At 52.2% G+C, this 20,166-nt stretch overlaps 1 protein-coding gene across 1 annotated transcript; it reads right to left on the reverse strand.

Annotated features, from left to right (window-relative positions):
* Positions 1–6,322: 6,322 nt before the first annotated feature.
* LOC311512027 (maestro heat-like repeat-containing protein family member 7) lies at positions 6,323–13,096 on the reverse strand. Its single transcript, XM_084613012.1, has 4 exons — positions 12,974–13,096; positions 12,345–12,431; positions 10,023–10,127; positions 6,323–6,655 (listed from the first exon to the last, which is right to left on the reverse strand). The coding sequence occupies exons 1-4, from the start codon at positions 13,070–13,072 to the stop codon at positions 6,590–6,592; spliced, it is 357 nt and encodes a 118-aa protein (XP_084469138.1). The 5' UTR covers positions 13,073–13,096; the 3' UTR covers positions 6,323–6,589.
* Between the last annotated feature and the right edge of the window lie 7,070 nt (positions 13,097–20,166).

Raw genomic sequence — 20,166 nt, forward strand, 5'->3', positions numbered from 1 at the left:
CTCCCGCGCCCTGTGCTCGGCGTTCCGCAGCTCCTTCACTTTCATCCTAAACTGCCGTGTGTCCCGGTCATTGCCCCTTTCTGTCATGCATCGTGAAATCTGTCCGTAGGTGTAATGATGCTGGTACTGGCGGGACCCGACTGAGAGTGCCAGTTCAGGACAAACTGCTTCAAGCAGGGCAGTTACAGCCGAAGGCTGGGGGTTTTTCACCTCTAAGGCAACCCAAACCAGCCAAACAGAGCAGACTTTGGTCTCACCCCACTGGCTCACCAGAAATCACACAAGCAATTCCCTTAGGCACTCCAGTTTCCCAGTATCACCAATTGTTATGGGGACAAATGGTTATGAAAACCAATACCCCAGGAAAAGAAAAAAGGCTCTCTTGATCCCAAAGGACCAAGCCCCAGACCCAGGTCAATATACAAATCAGATCTTGTCCCAAATCACGCTGTTGCCAATCCTTTAGAATCTAAAATCTAAAGGTTTTGTTCATAAAAGGAAAAAGCTATAGATGAGAGCTAGAATTGGTGAAATGGAATCAATGACATACAGTCATGACCAAGTTCTTGGTTCAGGCTTGCGGCAGCGACAGAATAAACTGCAGGTTCAAATCAAGTCTCTGGAGAACATCCACAGCTGGGATGCGTCTTTCAGTTCTTGGTTCAAAGCTTCAGTGTAGCAAAGTCCCTCCAGAGGGATGAAGCAGGACTGAAGACAAGATGGAGGAGCTGCAGCAGCTTTTTATATTCTCTTGCCATGTGGTCTTTCTTTCTTTGTCCCAAAACAAGCTGTCCATCACGTGGCCTGGAAAAACCTCCGAGTTCTGTCCATAGGCAGGTCCCTGCACACCGTGCTGAGTCCCAAGGCTTGTCTGCCTTCTCTCAAGGGGTCAATTGTGTAGCTGATGGTCCTTAATCGGTCATCAAGCAGGCTAGGCATTGCATCCGATGAAGTGAGCTGTAGCTCACGAAAGCTTATGCTCAAATAAATTTGTTAGTCTCTAAGGGCCACAAGTCCTCCTTTCCAACTTGTCTGGGGTGTCACCCAGAAGCATAGTACAAATTTGAACCACAGACAGTATCGAGTCAATACTTATAACTTAAAATACAAAAATGACAGAAACATATAGAGAGCATAATCATAACCAGCAAACCACAACCTTGCCTTAGACACCTTATTTGACCCCCCTTTATACAAGATTTGGTGCCACTACAGGACCTTGGTTGCAACAATGATCTATATGGTCCCAGTTCAAGTCAATAACGTCACAGTAGGTATCATAATTGCTACGTCCGGAGTGCAGCTGGGACTGTACAGCCTCCTCTCCCCAAATGCTGATGAGGTCCAGCAGCTCGGCATAGCTCCAAGCAGGTGGATCGTCTGGTGCGTGGAGCAGGCCTGGCCACCTGGAAAGATGCGCTGCACTCATCACTGAGCAAACAGGAAGGGGACTGTCAAAATGGCAAAGGAGTTTATGGAGTGGGGATGATGGATGGTCACCTGAGGGCCGGGCAGTAGAGTTCAAACCGATGACCAGAGAGGCGAGAGCAGGCATTGTGGGACACCTCCCGGAGGCCAATCGCAGCGCCGTAATCGACCTCGGTGTCTACACTGGCACCGCAGCCTGTAGCCCCGGTGCAGAAAGTTTTTTAAACTGTGCAGGGCTTTTTTTAAAGCGCTGCAACTGCCCTGTTTCCGCGCCCTGAGTGGCGTGGCCGTGCGTCCACCTCACCAGTTGCAGCGCAGAAAGCTGCTTTACCGTGCTGCAACTTGCCAGCGTAGACAGGAGCAGCCCTCTGTGGAGAAAGAAGTGGTTCAGGACTATTTAGCAAAGCTGGATGAGCACAAGTCCATGGGGCCGGATGCGTTGCATCCGAGAGTCCTAAAGGAGTTGACGGATGTGATTGCAGAGCCATTGGCCATTATCTTTGAAAACTCTTGACGACTGGAAAAGGCTAATGTAGTGCCCATCTTCAAAAAAGGGAAGAAGGAGGATCCTGGGAACTACAGGCCAGTCAGCCTCACCTCAGTCCCTGGAAAAATCGTGGAGCAGGTCCTCAAGGAATCAATTCTGAAGCACTTAGAGGAGAGGAAAGTGATCAGGAACAGTCAGCATGGATTCACCAAGGGCAAGTCATGCCTGACTAATCTAATTGCCTTCTATGACACGATAACTGGCTCTGTGGATGAGGGGAAAGCAGTGGACGTGTTGTTCCTTGACTTTAGCAAAGCTTTTGACACTGTCTCCCACAGTATTCTTGCCAGCAAGTTAAAGAAGTATGGGCTGGATGAATGGACTATAAGGTGGATAGAAAGCTGGCTAGATTGTCGGGCTCAACGGGTAGTGCTCAATGGCTCCATGTCTAGTTGGCAGCCGGTATCAAGTGGAGTGCCCCAAGGGTCGGTCCTGTGGCTGGTTTTGTTCAATATCTCCATGAATGATCTGGAGGATGGTGTGGATTGCACCCTCAGCAAGTCTGCAGATGACACTAAACTGGGAGGAGAGGTAGATACGCTGGAGGGTGGGGATAGGATACAGAGGGCCCTAGACAAATTGGAGGATTGGGCCAAAAGAAATCTGATGAGGTTCAGCAAGGACAAGTGCAGAGTCCTGCACTTAAGATGGAAGAATCCAATGCACCGCTACAGACTAGGGACCGAATGGCTCGGCAGCAGTTCTGCAGAAAAGGACCTAGGGGTTACAGTGGACGAGAAGCTGGATATGAGTCAACAGTGTGCCCTTGTTGCCAAGAAGGCCAATGGCATTTTGGGATGTATAAGTAGGGGCATTGCCAGCAGATGAAGGGACGTGATCGTTCCCCTCTGGATTTGACACTGGTGAGGCCTCATCTGGAGTACTGTGTCCAGTTTTGGGCCCCACACTACAAGAAGGATGTGGAAAAATTGGAAAGAGTCCAGCGGAGGGCAACAAAAATGATTAGGGGTCTGGAACACATGACTTTTGAGGAGAGGCTGAGGGAACTTGGGATGTTTAGTCTACGGAAGAGAAGAATGGGGGGGATTTGATAGCTGCTTTCAACTACCTGAAAGGGGGTTCCAAAGAGGATGGCTCTAGACTGTTCTCAGTGGTACCAGATGACAGAACAAGGAGTAATGGTCTCAAATTGCATTGAGGGAGGTTTAGGTTGGATATTAGGAAAAACTTTTTCACTAGGAGGGTGGTGAAACACTGGAATGTGTTACCTAGGGAGGTGGTGGAATCTCCTTCCTTAGAAGTTTTTAAGGTCAGGCTTGACAAAGCCCTGGCTGGGATGATTTAGTCGGGGATCGGTCCTGCTTTGAGCAGGGGGTTGGACTAGATGACCTCCTGAGGTCTCTTCCAACCCTGATATTCTATGATTCTATGAAGGGTAAGTTCTCTTCCCCCTCCCCCTCCGCCCCCCCTGCAGCTTGCTATACTTTCCTTGTATAATGACAGGTTTCAGAGTAGCAGCCGTGTTAGTCTGTTTTCGCAAAAAGAAAAGGAGGACTTGTGGCACCTTAGAGACCAACGCATTGGATGCTCATGAAAGCTTATGCTCAGATAAATTTGTTAGTCTCTAAGGTGCCACAAGGACTCCTTTTCTTTATACTTTCCTTGTCTCACTAACCAAAAAGGATCTCTTCCTGTTTTCTATACTCTCCTTCTCTCACTAACCAAAAAAAGGATCTTTCCCACTTTTGCACAGCTCTGTGTTCTGCTTAGGAACAAAAAAGGATCTTTCTCTCTCTTTCTGTTTTCTGTACTTTACACAGCCCTGTGTCACTGACACAGGATCTCTAGCTCATTTTTCGGCTGGGTGATTTCTTTCACCCGACCTTCTCAACCTTCCTTTAGAGTTTCCTCTTTTCTTTAATGAGCCTTTCCTTTTTAAAATTGATTTCAATTTTTTTACTCTTATTATTTTTTAGTCCCAACAACAATAACCTTTTACCACGGTCTTACTAATCTATAAAACACACTCCTCTCTCTTGTTGCTTTCTATAGTTTCCCCTCTTCCTTCTATTTAAAATCACCTTTCTTTCCTTTTTTCTTCTAAGGCTAAGCAATCTTTCTTTTTTTAAAACTCCTTTCCTTTAAAACTCCTTTAAGGCCTCTGTCATGAGGGGGCGTGGTCTCCTGCCCTGGCAGCCTGGGAGGGAGCCGCGAACACCCCCTGGTGCGCAGAACCAGGACACCCATGGCAGCAGAGGGGCGGGGCAGGAAGTGGCACTATAAAAGGCTGGGCCTCCAGCTCAGAAGGGAGAGAGCTGCCAGATGAGCAGCACCTCTCTTCCCCACTGTGGAAGCACAGACCTAACCGAGAGCGCTATCCTGACAGAGACCCAGCGGGGCTGCCAGATGCCAGGGACACTGAGAAGCTGGTGGGGCTGCCACTCAGTGTCCTCCCCCAGAGCTTGCTGTTGCCGGCAGGGAAAGGGCTGGGGGGAGTCCTCCTCTCTGGCCCCTATCCCGGAGCAGCCTGCCTGGACCCGAAACTCATCCCCAGCCCTGCCCCACCCCAGAGCCCACACCCCCAGCCAGAGCTTTCACCTCTCCACCTCACCCTTAACCCTCGCCCTGAGCCCCTCCAACACCCCAAACACCTTATCCCCAGTCCTAGCCAGAGCCCTCATCCCCCCATACCCCAACCCTCTGCCCCAGCCCTGAGCCCCCTCCAACACCACAAACCCCTCATCTCCAGCCCTAGACACAGCCCTCATCCCCCCACACCCCAACCCTCTGCCCCAGCCCTGAGCTCCCTCCAACACCACAAACCCCTCATCTCCAGCCCTAGACAGAGCCCTCATCCCCCCATACCCCAAACCTCTGCCCCAGCACTGAGCCCCCTCCAACACTACAAACCCCTCTCTTCCAGCCCAAGACAGAGCCCTCATCCCCCCATACCCCAACCCTCTGCCCCAGCCCTGAGCCCCTTCCAACACCACAAACCCCTCATCTCCAGACTTGACAGAGCCCTCATCTCCCTACATTCCAACCCTCTGCCCCAGCCTTGAGCCTCTCTAACCCCCCAAACCTCCCAGCCCCAAACAGAACCCTCACCCCCTACACCCTGACTCTTGCCCTGAGCCCCTCCCAAACCCCTCAGCCCCGCACCCCCTCCCTCTGCACCCCCTCCCATCCCCAAACTCCCTCCCAGAGCCTGCAGCCTGCACCCCAATACTCTGCCTAAGCCTAGGGCCTGCACCCCAGATGTCCTTCCTTACCCAAACTGCCTCCCGGAGCCTTGGGCAGGTGGGGGGCGAAGTAGGGGCGGGTTCTGGGCACCACCAAAATATCTACAGACCTGCCACCCATGAACCCATGTACACATGGAATGGGCGTGTAGCAAGGAGCCCAGGGCAGCCGAATTGGGTTCAGCTGTGTTATTGACTACAAGCCGGACAGTGTGTTGCTGTCGGATTTTCCCCACTGACGCAGTAACGGACTGCTCCACGGCTGTTAGGGCCCTGGGATGGGACGCAGTAAAGCGAGAGGGCCTGGGTTCCCCAACCACCGCCACCCCACCGTCAGGAGTAGCAGCCTCCCCACTTGGTTGTCAGGAGGCCTGATTGCTCTGGCACCCGCCTGATTCAGGACGTCAGACAGTTGTGCTGACTCTCCCACCAGAGAGCTAACCTCCCCCAGACTGCGACGGCTCTGCCGGACTGTAGAACAGAGCCCCCCTACTTGATTTCTGCCCCGCCCTGATCAAGGGCCAGGCAAATGGACCTTCTGCTGCTCTGCCTGCCTGACTGTAGGCCAGAGCCCCTACTCGACAGCAGCCCTGCCCTGAATGAGGGCCCCGCGCAAACAGACTCTCTACTGTTGGTCGGCCTGACTGCAGGCCAGAACCATGAACACTGAGCTATTTCCCCTGAACCAAGGTACCCCGGAAGTATCGTAGCGAGGGGCGTGGTCACCCGCCCAGACGGATGGGGAGGGAGCCGCGAACCCCCTACAGCCTCTCTTTCTACTCGTTCATACTTTTTCTCTAAATATGTCAAAACACAGCACGCTGTTAGGGCCTTGGGCGGGGACGCAGTGGAGCGGGAGGACCTGGGTTCCCCTATCCCCGCCACCCCACCGTCAGGAGTGGCAGCCTACTTGGTTGCTGCCCCGCCCTGATCAAGGGCCAGGCAAATGGACCTTCTGCTGCTCTGCCTGCCTGACTGTAGCACAAGCACGCAACCTTCCCCCAGCCAAACACAGAAAAATAATACAAAAGAAATGTTCAAAAGGGCTGATGGTGCCAAAAATGTACACGACCGGTAACGGGGACGGAGGGCGGGACGTAAACTCTACACGGGGCATGGAAACCTGTCAAAAAGTACATGGTGATAAAAGCTATTGAGCGGTTAACTACTCACGTGGCTGGGCAGGGCAGGCGGCCAATGGGGAGGAAGCCATGGTGCGGCATGATGTGTTCCACCCTGCTCCAGGCAGGCTCTGGTGCACCAAACCCCGAGAGTAGGGAGGCTGTCTTTTACTGGGGCAGCTGGGCAACTTCAATGACTGGGTTCTCCCTTGTATGCATCAGTCTCATCCTGTGCAAGAGTGTCCGTAGGCTGGCGCGGGCTGGACGGTGTTTCTTGCAGGCCTTGAGGATCAGCATGGTCTGCAAAGCCAGGCACCTGACAGAGGACTTGCTGTCCTGCTGGAAGCCTTTGAGGACTAAGATTGAAAGGAAGGAAATGGAGGTCAGAGCCATGGTGCTCTGGAAAGCCCTGGCAGAGCAAGCCAGCGCTGTACCTCTCAGCCCGCGACAAGAAGGCAGCAGGCTGGGAGGCGGGAGGCAGGGGACTAGCAGGAACAACCACCAACCCTCACTAAACATCCCCACTGCCCTTCATAGCTGGGGGAGCCCCCAGACACAGGCAAGAAGTCACAATGAACCCCATTCACTCAAAAAGAAAAGGAGTACTTGTGGCACCTTAGAGACTAACCAATTTATCTGAGCATAAGCTTTCATGAGCTACAGCTCACTTCATTGCATGCATACTGTGGAAACGGCAGAAGACATTATATACACAGAGACCATGAAACAATACCTCCTCCCATCCCACTCTCCTGCTGGTAATAGCTTATCTAAAGTCATCACTCTCCTTACAATGTGTAAGCCCTCTACACCAACATTCCACAAAAAGATGGACTACAAGCCGTCAAGAACACTATCCCCGATAATGTCACGGCTAACCTGGTGGCTGAACTTTGTGACTTTGTCCTTACCCATAACTATTTTACATTTGGGGACAATGTATACCTTCAGATCAGCGGCACTGCTATGGGTACCCGCATGGCCCCACAGTATGCCAACATTTTTATGGCTGATTTAGAACAACGCTTCCTCAGCTCTCGTCCCCGAACGCCCCTACTCTACTTGCGCTATATTGATGACATCTTCATCATCTGGACGCATGGAAAAGAACCCCTTGAGGAATTCCACCATGATTTCAACAATTTCCATCCCACCATCAACCTCAGCCTGGTCCAGTCCACACAAGTGATCCACTTCCTGGACACTACAGTGCTAATAAACAATGGTCACATAAACACCACCCTATACCGGAAACCTACTGACCGCTATTCCTACCTACATGCCTCCAGTTTTCACCCTGACCACACCACACAATCCATCGTCTACAGCCAAGCTCTGCGATACAACCGCATTTCCTCCAACCCCTCAGACAGAGACAAACACCTACAAGATCTCTATCAAGCATTCTTACAACTACAATACCCACCTGCAGAAGTGAAGAAACAGATTGATAGAGCCAGAAGAGATCCCAGAAGTCACCTACTACAGGACAGGCCTAACAAAGAAAATAACAGAACGCCACTAGCCGTCACCTTCAGCCCCCAACTAAAACCCCTCCAACGCATTATTAAGGATCTAAAACCTATCCTGAAGGATGACCCAACACTCTCACAAATCTTGGGAGACAGGCCAGTCCTTGCCTACAGACAGCCCCGCAACCTGAAGCAAATACTCACCAACAACCACATACCACACAACAGAACCACTAACCCAGGAACCTATCCTTGCAACAAAGCCCGTTGCCAACTGTGCCCACATATCTATTCAGGGGACACCATCACAGGGCCTAATAACATCAGCCACACTATCAGAGGCTCGTTCACCTGCACATCCACCAATGTGATATATGCCATCATGTGCCAGCAATGCCCCTCTGCCAGGTACATTGGTCAAACTGGACAGTCTCTACGTAAAAGAATAAATGGACACAAATCAGATGTCAAGAATTATAACATTCATAAACCAGTCGGAGAACACTTCAATCTCTCTGGTCACGCAATTACAGACATGAAGGTCGCTACCTTACAACAAAAAAACTTCAAATCCAGACTCCAGCAAGAAACTGCTGAATTGGAATTCATTTGCGAATTGGATACTATTAATTTAGGCTTAAATAGAGACTGGGAGTGGCTAAGTCATTATGCAAGGTAGCCTATTTCCCCTTGTTTTTTCCTACCCATCCCCCCCCGCCCCCAGACGTTCTGGTTAAACTTGGATTTATGCTGGAAATGGCCCACCTTGATAATCATACACATTGTAAGGAGAATGGTCAGTTTGGATGAGCTATTACCAGCAGGAGAGTGAGTTTGTGTATGTATGGGGGTGGGGAGGTGAGAAAACCTGGATTTGTGCTGGAAATGGCCCACCTTGATTATCATGCACATTGTAAGGAGAGTGGTCACTTTGGATAAGCTATTACCAGCAGGAGAGTGAGTTTGTGTGTGTGTGTGGTTTTTTTTTTTTGGGTGGGGGGGGGGGGGTGAGAAAACCTGGATTTGTGCTGGAAATGGCCCACCTTGATTTTCATACACATTGTAAGGAAAGTGGTCACAAGGGGAGCAAGGGGAGTCACTCGCCCCTGCAGGCCCAGTGCAGCATGTCCCCCAGCATTGCACTAGCAACGGTCTAGAACCGGGGGAGGCAGAGCCCAGCGCAGAGAGACTGGGGACAATGAGAGCAGGAGGAGCCATGGGACTCATCACCAGGGACTGAGGGAAGCTCAGCAGGGACGGGAAGTCTGGGTAGCAAAGTCAGCAAACGTTGCCCTCGAGTGGGGACCTGGGTAAGGAATGAACTAACGTCCAGTCTCCATCTCAAGGGCAAGCTCCTAATCCCAGCCCCTTCTCCCATCCCCCTCCCTCCACTGACCTCAGGTCCAGGAGCGTGAGGTCACCTTGGACTCCTCTTCTCTGCATTCCGCCTCTCTCACTCCATCCTGGAGCTCCCCACAACCCCCACTTTCTGCGCCGCACCCAGCCTGCCGGCTCTCTCCTGCCGGCTCTCTCCTGCAGCCTGTCCTCTAGCCTCCCCCTCCTGCCAGACCTTCCCTTGCCCCTCCTGCAGCCTCTGCGCTCACTCCCTGCTCTTCCCCACGTCGCACCAAGCACCTTGCTCTCGTCTCTTGGGGTCTACACAGCCTCCCCTGACCCACTCCCCATTGCTCTGGCTCCTTTGGCCCCTCCCATCCCTTTCACTGTGTCCCCTCCCACCTCCCTCCTTCTCTTCTGCTGCCCCAGCCTCTGGGGGCATATCATCCAAGCGCCCCCCTCCAGCTGCCGGAGGGGAGGCCCTGCCACAGGGGGGATGGAGCAGCTGCAGCAGCTCAATGGCCCTGAGCACCCAGAGCAGGGGGTCTTCATCTGGCAGCCTGGCAGGAGCTGATGCCAAAGCATCCCGGGGGCAACTGACAAAGGGGGTGAAGAGACACCTGGGTTCAGAGGGTGCTCTCAAGGCGATCCTGTGTAAATCCGCTGACCCTGCGGAGCAGACTTTGGTCCTAGGGGAACAGCGGGGAGAGTCCTTGGAGATAGAATTATGGGGCTCCACCCAAGGCCCACTGGAGTCAGAGGACAGACCTGTCCACATCAGGGCTCATTAGATTGGACTCCTACCGAGGATCTTGCTGAGTTACTATTCCAGGCCCAGGTTTTCCCTGCCAGGGAGCGCTGTACCACGAGCCTGCTCAGTGCAGTTAGGAGATGGCCAGAGTCACAGGCTGCTCACCTTGAATTTGTGTTGACCGGAGATGAATTTGGTCAGCCAGGTGATTCTTCCCACTGCCCTCAGCCGCACATGCACCTCCTTGGATGCGGTCCAGGGGTGCAGGACCTGAGAGAAACAGATTGGGACAAATTGCGAAGGAGAAGGACCAAAAAATAGCACAAGCACATAGAGTGAAAATCAGAAAGGCTAAGGCAAAAATGAGTTCTAACTGGCAAGGGACATAAAAGGCAAAGAGAAGCAGCTCTGTAAATGCATTAGGAGAAAGACAAAGGAAAGTGTGGGGCCAAACTCAGCAGGGAAGCAGAGCAAATAATGGATGATACAGACAAAGCCAAGGTGTGTAATGCCTTTTTTGCTTCAGTTTTCACTAAAAAGGTTAATGGCGACTAGATGATGACCACAATATTAACAACAAGGGGGAAGAAATACAGGCCAGAGTAGGGAGAGAACAGATAACAGACAATTTAGGTCAGTTAGATGTATTCAAGTTGGCAGAGCCTCATGATATTCACACGAGATGGAGCTAGACAAAGCAATCTCTGAACCTTTAGGAGGGCTGAAGGTCCCAGAGGACTGGAGAAGGGCAGCCACAGAGCCTATCTTCAGAAAGGGGAACAAGGAGGCCCCACGGAATTATCCACCTGTCAGCCTATCTTTGGTACCCAGAAAGATTATTGAACAAATTATTAAAGAGTTTGTAAGAACCTAGAGGAGATAATAGGGTGATAAGGAATAGCACCATGGATTTGTCCACAACAAACCATGCCAAACAAATCTAACTTCCTTCTTTGACCGGGTTACTTGCCTAGTGGATGGAGGGAGGCAGTATATGATGATGTATATGAAGTTTCATAAGGCTTTTGACACAGTTCCACAAGACATTCTCATAAGCAAACTAAGCCAATATGATCCAGATGAGACCACTCTAAAGTGGGCACACAACTGATGGAAAGGCAATCCTCAAAGAGGAGTTATCACTGACTCGCTGGCAAATTAGGAGGGTGTCTGAAGTGGGGTCCCCCAGGGGTGTGCCTGGGTCCAGTACTGCTCAATATTTTCATGAAGAACTTGGTTAACAGAGAGGAGAGTATGCTTGTCAAGTTGGCGGATGACACCAAGCTGGGGAGAATTACAAGCACTTTGGAGGACAGATTAGACTTCAGAATGAGCTTGCCAAATTGGAGAGTTGGTCTGAAGTCAACAAGATGAAATTCAGTCAAAACCAATGTGACGTAACGCACTTAGGAAGGAAAACTCAAATGCATAAAAACAAAGTGAGGGATAACCGGCTAGGTGGCAGGACTGCAGAAAAGGATCTGGGGGTTAGCGTGAATCTCACACTGAATAGGAATCAAGAGTGTGATGCTGTTGTGAAAGAGGGAAATGTCATTCTGAGGTGTATTAGCTTGGAGCACTGTGTCCAGTTCTTGGCACCCCGCTTTAAGAAAGATGTGAACAAACTGGGGCCCGTCCAGAGGACAGCGACAAAAATGATCAGAGGTTTAGAAAACCTGACCTATGAAGAAAGGGTGAATGACTTGGGCATGTTTCGTCTTGAGAAGACGGAGGGGGCACCTCCTAACACTCTTCCAATACGTTAAGGGCTGTTTCACAGAGGATGGTGACTAATTGTTCTCCACGTCCTCTGAAGGTAGGACAAGAAGTAATGGGCTTAATCTGCAGCAAGGGAGATTGAGGTTAAATATTTGGAAAAAGTCTAAGGGTGGCTAGGCACTGGAACAGGTGACCTAGGGAAGTGGTGGACTCCCCATCACGGATGTTTTAAAAAAACAGGCTGAACAAACACTCCTCAGGGACGGTCGAGGAATGCTTGGCCCTGCCTCAGTGCAGGGGGTGGAGTAGATGACCTCTTGAGATCCCTTCCAGCCCTGCACTTCTGTGATTTCCTCTTCCCAAGCCCTGGGATCGAGAAGACTGAATATCTGCTGAGGACATTTCCCTCTTTTTGGAGCACAAACCACCCACAGAATCGACTTCCTGTGGCCCCAGAACTAGAACGTTGGGGGAATCTAGCTCTGGGCTCTGGCCAGTATTGGTGGGGCCCATGGTGAACACAAATGAATCCCGGGCTCAGATGAGGCTCAGTGGAGAACACGGCAGATCCCGCCCTCCTCCAGCCCCATGCCATGCAGACTTTTGACATGCCATGCAGTCCTCCAGCCCAAGAACCTTTGTCTAGAACGTACTCTGAGGAGCAGAAGGCACGGGGGTGTCCCATGCTTGGGATTAAATGGAGCCTTGGTCCCAGAGCCCCACCCCAGCTACAGGATTCGTCCCCTTCCTGCCCCCATGCCTCCACACCTCCACGATGTTTTGCAGCACCACAAGGTTGCGCTTCTCATCCTCACACACCAAGGCCTTCAGCAGCTCATCCATGGTGTTCAGAGTCTGTGTGCAGAGCAGAGGAGAAACCACAGCAACTGGCGTTACCCAGCCAGGCGACAAACCAATGCCCTGGCGTGTGACACGTCCCAGGCCATGGCAGCCCCTGCTATTCCAGCTCACCCACTCACTTGTACCCGCAGGGGACCTACTGCAAACTCCCCCTGGCAACAGGACCCCACCCGCTTTTGCTGTCCCCAGGGAGGCCACTGCACACAGTCTAACGCATGAGAAGAGCCAGGAAGGACTCCGCATTTGAGGGGGAGGGGAGATTTCCAGCCAAGCTTCACTTCCCCTGGCCTGTGTGCATCTCAAGCAGCCGATCGATCTCAGGCCTGTGCCCCCAGCCATGCACTGGGGATGAATGTGCTTGTGAAGGGAGTGTCTGTTCCCCACTAATTGCCGGTCCACAGCGGAAGCGCTGCCAAGAAGCTGTGATCATTACACTCTTATGCCAGCGCCAGGTAACCCAGGGGACAGGGACACGAGCGACTTGCAGGATTCCCCCTCGGTTTGGGGCGGCTCCTCATGGCTAGTTTGGGGCTTACGTTGTTGTATGGAGCAGCCTCCACGCCCGGGTTAGTCTCTGCTGGAGGCAGGGAGAAGACGCTGGAGAAGCAGACGGTGAGCAGGCTGGATAGCTCCATTCCCCGCAGCAGTGGCTTCACTTTGCTAAGAGAAGAGACACGCGCGGATTGGAGGGCTGAGGCGAGACTGATGCACTGATGTTGGCCTCAGGCTCCCAGGACATGATGGGCAGGCTTCTGGGAAGCTGAGAGCAGGTCGCCAGCGGCACTGAGAGAGAGCCCCCCATGGCGCAGGCTGTGCCACGTGCCAGGGCTCAGCCTGCCCAGCCTCTGAGCCACAGGGAGTCGCTGAGCTGCCGGTGGGATGCAGCTGGCACAGCTGGTGGCGACTCCGGTGGCTCCGCTCCGGCAGTGCCCAACTGCCCCTCTCCTCCCGGAGCCATCGCCTGCGGGTCCCAGAGGGGACCGGTCCAACCCCCTCGCTCCCTCCCCCACATCTTCACACGGCCACTTGGAGAGGTCGCCAGGCACCGAAGGATCCTCCACCACCAACCCACGGGTGCCACGTGCCCGGGGGAATCGGAAGACGGGGGAGGAGCAGAGGGGGCAATGCCCTGGAGAACTGGCCATGCCAAGAGGCTGGCGTGTCTGGCTGCACACAGCACTAGCTGGGGCTGGGCGGGCAGGCCGGGTACCTCAGCTCCATGATGGCGAGCATCGCTTGCTGACGCACCCCACTGGTCAGGGAGTCGACGGACTCAAGATCAATCAGCTCCTGGGGAGACAATGTGGGGAAGTGCCAGCCGGGCTCCGAGCTCCCGTAAGGCTCCAACTGGGGAGCAAAGCGCAGGGCCTGCAACACGTGGCCTCGGCAGACAGGTCGTCCTACTGTGGGCTTGAGGGTGTGCAGGGCTCCAGCTGGGGAGCGCAGTGCAGGGCCTGTGGTCAGTGCCCCAGCGTCACGCACCAGTGCACTGCAAAGGCTCCATCAGCATTAGCACCCAGGGACTCCACCTGAGATCAGGCTCCTTGTGCCAGGTGCTGCACACACACGGTGAGAGCCAGTCCCTGCCCCAGAGAACTCACGAGCTAACTGGATGAGACAAGGCATGGGAGGGAAACTGAGGCACAGAGGGGGAAGTGCTTTGCCCAAAGGTCTCATTGAGGAACTGAGCCCCAGCCCACTGGACCACCCACCAGCACACGATGTCCCACGTTCAGGGAAGGGAGGTAAGCTCCGGAAAGCTTTCTGCAGCACCACAGAGCAAAGACTTTCCAAATCTACGGAGCAGATTTGTTGCTAGTTCCCTAGTGGGCACTGACTGCGGAGTGCTGGGGCTCTGTGCAGGGAGACTGGTATATACAGAGCGACCTGGTGACTTGGGAAGCTGGGTGCAAGGGAAATACCTATGTTTCAATACAGTGACATGTTCAGGAACAAAGAACGCAGGCCACACTCACAGCATGGGGTCTCTAACCGGGGAAACGGTGACTCTGGAAAAGACTTGGCAGTTATGGTAATCAGCTGCACAGGAGCGCCCAGTGCGAGGCTGGGGCCAAAAGGGCTTATGCCATCCTGGGCTGTGCAAACAGGGCAATCTCCAGTTGTTAGAGAGGTTATTTTCCCTCGGTATTTGGCAGTGGTGCGACCTCTGCTGGGATCCTCTGTCCAGGTCTGGTGCCCACAATTCAAGGAGAATGTTGATAAATTGGAGAGGGGTCAGAGAAGAGCCATAAGAGTGACTGAAGGACTGGGAAACATGCCTTATAGTGAGAGACTCCAGAAATCAATCAGTTCAGCTTCACAAAGAGAAGGTTACAGGGTGCCTTGATGACAGTCTGTAAGTCTACACAGGGAGCAACTGCTTGATAATGGGCTCTTCAGTCTAACAGACAAACGTCCAACACGATCCAGCGATTGGCAGTTGAAGGTAGACAAATCTGCAGAGCTCTCCAGGCCAATCACTAAACCCGCCAAGTAACATAGCCCGAGTGTGTGTTTTACTCACCTTTATCTTCTCCACAAGGAGGGCTTTGCAGAGAAAAGCTGCCAGGTTTTGTTCTGGGTGCCTCGTGAGGGCGGCCCTGCTGATGGTGATGACACGATCCAAGAATTCAAGTTTCTTGGCCTCCTCCTATGCCCCGCAGAGATTAGAGAAAAACAGGAAGGTCAGCGTAGAAAGGAGCTGCCAGTGGGAGAGATGTCAGAAAGCTTCCCCCCAGCGCTGCTCAGGCTTTGATATGCCGAAGGCCAGAAGGCCATTCATCTCCCAACAGGAGAGACTATGTGGGGCGGGCAGGGCAGCTCTGTGTGAAACCAGAGCAGAGAGGGAGCAGATCTCACGGGGTAGGTGTCCAAAGAGGAACTGCAACATGGGGGCTAAGCATCCAGACAGTCTTACTGGGGGCCTTGATAGAGTGGGAGGAACATCTGGGTGTGACACCCTGACACCCCAATATTCGCCACGGTCATATAAAGAGGATATGTTTGGTACCAAGTATGTCTTGTAAGGTATCAGTCTAAAAGTCTTTATCTGCTAGACATTAATGTCTCATTGGATTGCATGTGCTATCATTGTATGTGACGTTCTGAAGTTCAGCTGTGTATGTGTTCCTGAAAAACACTGTGAGGTTCAAAACAGCCTTTCAGGTAGAACAGCAAAAAAGCCAAACACTGGCTCCTGGAGGAAATGCACAAGCATTAGGGCTACCCCAGGAACTGTGTGCAATAGAAACCTCCCCGAGATAACGCGACACAACGGGACCTGTTGGATCCAGGTCACAGCAAAAGAGTTATCCAGCAGGTGGGAAGAGAAGATAAAAGGGGAACAATAAAATCTCAGGGGGAACGGGACGGGACCTCAGACTCCCTGCAATAAGATACCTGGAAACACCTGAGAGACAAAGATTGAACCATGAGAAGTGATGGTCCTAGGCTAGAGAGAGAGATTCCTAGCCTGTGCAAGAAAACCTGGGAAAGCCAAGCTGCAAAACCAAGGCAGCTTCTGCCTTAAGAATCTGCCAACCTGTTTATCACTCGGGGAGAATTTGTTAATGGATATCCTATCTATCTGGTGTATAAAGCTTCGTTTGTGTGTTTTCTTTATTTACTAGGGTAATCTGCTTTGTTCTGTTTGCTATCTCTTCTAACCGCATAAAATCTACCTCTTGTAGTTAATCATCTTGTTTCTTGTTTATACCACAACCCAGTTTGTAGTATAAATTAGTAACTGGGAGGAGGGGCAAAGAGTTGTTCATACCTCTCTCGACATCGAGGGAGGGGGCGAATGTCATAAAACCTTTGGGTCCATACTCCAAAGGAGGTGGGCACCAGAGAACTGGGACAAGGCCCTTCAACTGAGTCTTCCCAGAGCTGATCTCAGTGTCTGTGTCTTTCTGCAGCTGGGTGTGGCCCTGCCTGTGTGTATGGCTGGAAGAGGCTTGTGAGCCGAGCCCAACAAGACAAAGTAACAGGGGCTCAGTGATAAGCCAGTACATCAGGCCTCAAAGGGGGGCAACCCATCATGCTGGGGACTGGCCAAATCCAGTGGGCAAGGGGCATGGTGCGTGCCTTTTGTAACTCAAGAGAGGATGTTTTTAAGATGCTCTAGTTTAAACAGGAATTATTTGGGGGCAGGTCTCTGGCCTGTGTTATACAGGAGGTCACAGTGGTCCCGTCTGGCCTTAGAATCCATGCCTCATCCGGAGAAGGACGGATACTGCATGTGGACAGGGCAGTAGCTGAGAGATCAGAGGAGGGCTCTTGCTACCTGTTCATTGCCCTTGAGAAAGGTGTTGATGTAGTCTAGGGTCTCTTTCTCCTGCGAGTCTGGCCCCATAAAACAGGAGGCATTCCTAGGTGATGGTGAATCTGATCAAAGACAGATCAGTGGTCATACCTGGGGCTGCCAAGCTGCAGGCTGGGTGACAGAGATCTTAGCAGAAACCCTTGCCCCCCGCTCCCACCCCAGCAGGGTAGCAGCCCCGATGCACAACAGGGTGTGGCACAGCCATCCCTGGTTTCCCCAACTCTTTGCTGCTCAGCCCAGCAAAGATCCAGTCAGAGCCCTGGTTCCCAGCAGCCACCCCACTTCCCTGCCCGCACCCAGCATGCAGCACCACACCTGGAAGGAGGCATGATGTCAGGCTATGAGTGGTGTCCCCGCTCTGCGGGCCATTGCTGGAGGGGGCAGAGGGAATGGCAGTGAATCGCTCTGCTCCCTGCTGCGGGAGAGGGAGGAGCTACCCAGTCTGCGCGGGATACGGGGACCCAGGGCCTGCCCGTTCTGCTTCCTCTGACTGCCTCTCCTGCCATTGACAGCCAGGGGGTGTAACCTGGGCAAGCCCTGGGCTCCCATCATCAACCCCCACACCCAAATGCCCTGTGCTGTGCCATGGGTCACCCCCCTGCAAAGGAGCCAGCAGATGGGGCTGCAACATCAGGGAGCATCTCATGCTTTGGCCGGCGCCCTGCAATCCTAGGCTTAACAACCCACCGTGCACAGAGCATCCCCTTCTACTGGTGGAAAACATCTTCCGACCCTGTGTGTGACGGATCATAGAATCATAGAATCAGAGAATATCAGGGTTGGAAGGGACCCCAGAAGGTCATCTAGTCCAACCCCCTGCTCAAAGCAGGACCAATTCCCAGTTAAATCATCCCAGCCAGGGCTTTGTCAAGCCTGACCTTAAAAACCTCTAAGGAAGGAGATTCTACCACCTCCCTAGGTAACGCATTCCAGTGTTTCACCACCCTCTTAGTGAAAAAGTTTTTCCTAATATCCAATCTAAACCTCCCCCACTGCAACTTGAGACCATTACTCCTCGTTCTGTCATCTGCTACCATTGAGAACAGTCTAGAGCCATCCTCTTTGGAACCCCCTTTCAGGTAGTTGAAAGCAGCTATCAAATCCCCCCTCATTCTTCTCTTCTGCAGGCTAAACAATCCCAGCTCCCTCAGCCTCTCCTCATAACTCATGTGTTCCAGTCCCCTAATCATTTTTGTTGCCCTTCGCTGGACTCTCTCCAATTTATCCACATCCTTCTTGAAGTGTGGGGCCCAAAACTGGACACAGTACTCCAGATGAGGCCTCACCAATGTCGAATAGAGGGGAACGATCACGTCCCTCGATCTGCTCGCAATGCCCCTACTTATACATCCCAAAATGCCATTGGCCTTCTTGGCAACAAGGGCACACTGCTGACTCATATCCAGCTTCTCGTCCACTATCACCCCTAGGTCCTTTTCTGCAGAACTGCTGCCTAGCCATTCGGTCCCTAGTCTGTAGCTGTGCATTGGGTTCTTCCGTCCTAAGTGCAGGACCCTGCACTTATCCTTATTGAACCTCATCAGATTCTTTTTGGCCCAATCTTCCAATTGGTCTAGGTCCTTCTGTATCCTATCCCTCCCCTCCAGCGTATCTACCACTCCTCCCAGTTTAGTATCATCCGCAAATTTGCTGAGAGTGCAATCCACACCATCCTCCAGATCATTTATGAAGATATTGAATAAAACCGGCCCCAGGACCGACCCTTGGGGCACTCCACTTGATACCAGCTGCCAACTAGACATGGAGCCATTGATCACTACCCGTTGAGCCCGACAATTTAGCCAGCTTTCTACCCACCTTATAGTGCATTCATCCAGCCCATACTTCCTTAACTTGCTGACAAGAATACTATGGGAGACCGTGTCAAAAGCTTTGCTAAAGTCAAGAAACAATACATCCACTGCTTTCCCTTCATCCACAGAACCAGTAATCTCATCATAAAAGGCGATTAGATTAGTCAGGCATGACCTTCCCTTGGTGAATCCATGCTGGCTGTTCCTGATCACTTTCCTCTCATGCAAGTGCTTCAGGATTGATTCTTTGAGGACCTGCTCCATGATTTTTCCAGGGACTGAGGTGAGGCTGACTGGCCTGTAGTTCCCAGGATCCTCCTTCTTCCCTTTTTTAAAGATTGGCACTACATTAGCCTTTTTCCAGTCATCCGGGACTTCCCCGGTTCGCCACGAGTTTTCAAAGATAATGGCCAGTGGCTCTGCAATCACAGCCGCCAATTCCTTCAGCACTCTCGGATGCAACTCGTCCGGCCCCATGGACTTGTGCACGTCCAGCTTTTCTAAATAGTCCCTAACCGCCTCTATCTCCACAGAGGGCTGGCCATCTCTTCCGCATTTTGTGATGCCCAGCGCAGCAGTCTGGGAGCTGACCTTGTTAGTGAAGACAGAGGCAAAAAAAGCATTGAGTACATTAGCTTTTTCCACATCCTCTGTCACTAGGTTGCCTCCCTCATTCAGTAAGGGGCCCACACATTCCTTGGCTTTCTTCTTGTTGCCAACATACCTGAAGAAACCCTTCTTGTTATTCTTGACATCTCTGGCTAGCTGCAGCTCCAGGTGCGATTTGGCCCTCCTGATATCATTCCTACATGCTCGAGCAATATTTTTATACTCTTCCCTGGTCATATGTCCAACCTTCCACTTCTTGTAAGCTTCTTTTTTATGTTTAAGATCCGCTAGGATTTCACCATTAAGCCAAGTTGGTCGCCTGCCATATTTACTATTCTTTCGACTCATCGGGATGGTTTGTCCCTGTAACCTCAACAGGGATTCCTTGAAATACAGCCAGCTCTCCTGGACTCCTTTCCCCTTCAAGTTAGTCCCCCAGGGGATCCTGGCCATCCGTTCCCTGAGGGAGTCGAAGTCTGCTTTCCTGAAGTCCAGGGTCCGTATCCTGCTGCTTACCTTTGTTCCCTGCGTCAGGATCCTGAACTCAACCAACTCATGGTCACTGCCTCCCAGATTCCCATCCACTTTTGCTTCCCCCACTAATTCTACCCGGTTTGTGAGCAGCAGGTCAAGAAAAGCACCCCCCCTAGTTGGCTCCTCTAGCACTTGCGCCAGGAAATTGTCCCCTACGCTTTCCAAAAACTTCCTGGATTGTCTATGCACCGCTGTATTGCTCTCCCAGCAGATATCAGGAAAATTAAAGTCACCCATGAGAATCAGGGCATGCGATCTAGTAGCTTCCGTGAGCTGCCGGAAGAAAGCCTCATCCACCTCATCCCCCTGGTACGGTGGTCTATAGCAGACTCCCACCACTACATCACTCTTGTTGCACACACTTCTAAACTTAATCCAGAGACACTCAGGTTTTTCTGCAGTTTCGTACCGGAGCTCTGAGCAGTCATACTGCTCCCTTACATACAGT

The sequence above is a fragment of the Lepidochelys olivacea genome (assembly GCF_965140295.1).
Source record: "Lepidochelys olivacea isolate rLepOli2 genome assembly, chromosome: 23".
NCBI lineage: Eukaryota > Metazoa > Chordata > Testudines > Cheloniidae > Lepidochelys > Lepidochelys olivacea.

Excerpts from the sequence above, each read along its gene's own strand:
- LOC311512027 (XM_084613012.1), bottom strand. The coding sequence starts at position 13,072 with ATGGAGCTATCCAGCCTGCTCACCGTCTGCTTCTCCAGCGTCTTCTCC. Across the intron at positions 12,432-12,973 it reads AGGCTGCTCCATACAACAAC|ACTCTGAACACCATGGATGA; the intron begins GTAAGCCCCAAA and ends CTCTGCACACAG. Across the intron at positions 6,656-10,022 it reads CCGGTCAACACAAATTCAAG|TCCTCAAAGGCTTCCAGCAG; the intron begins GTGAGCAGCCTG and ends TTTCAATCTTAG.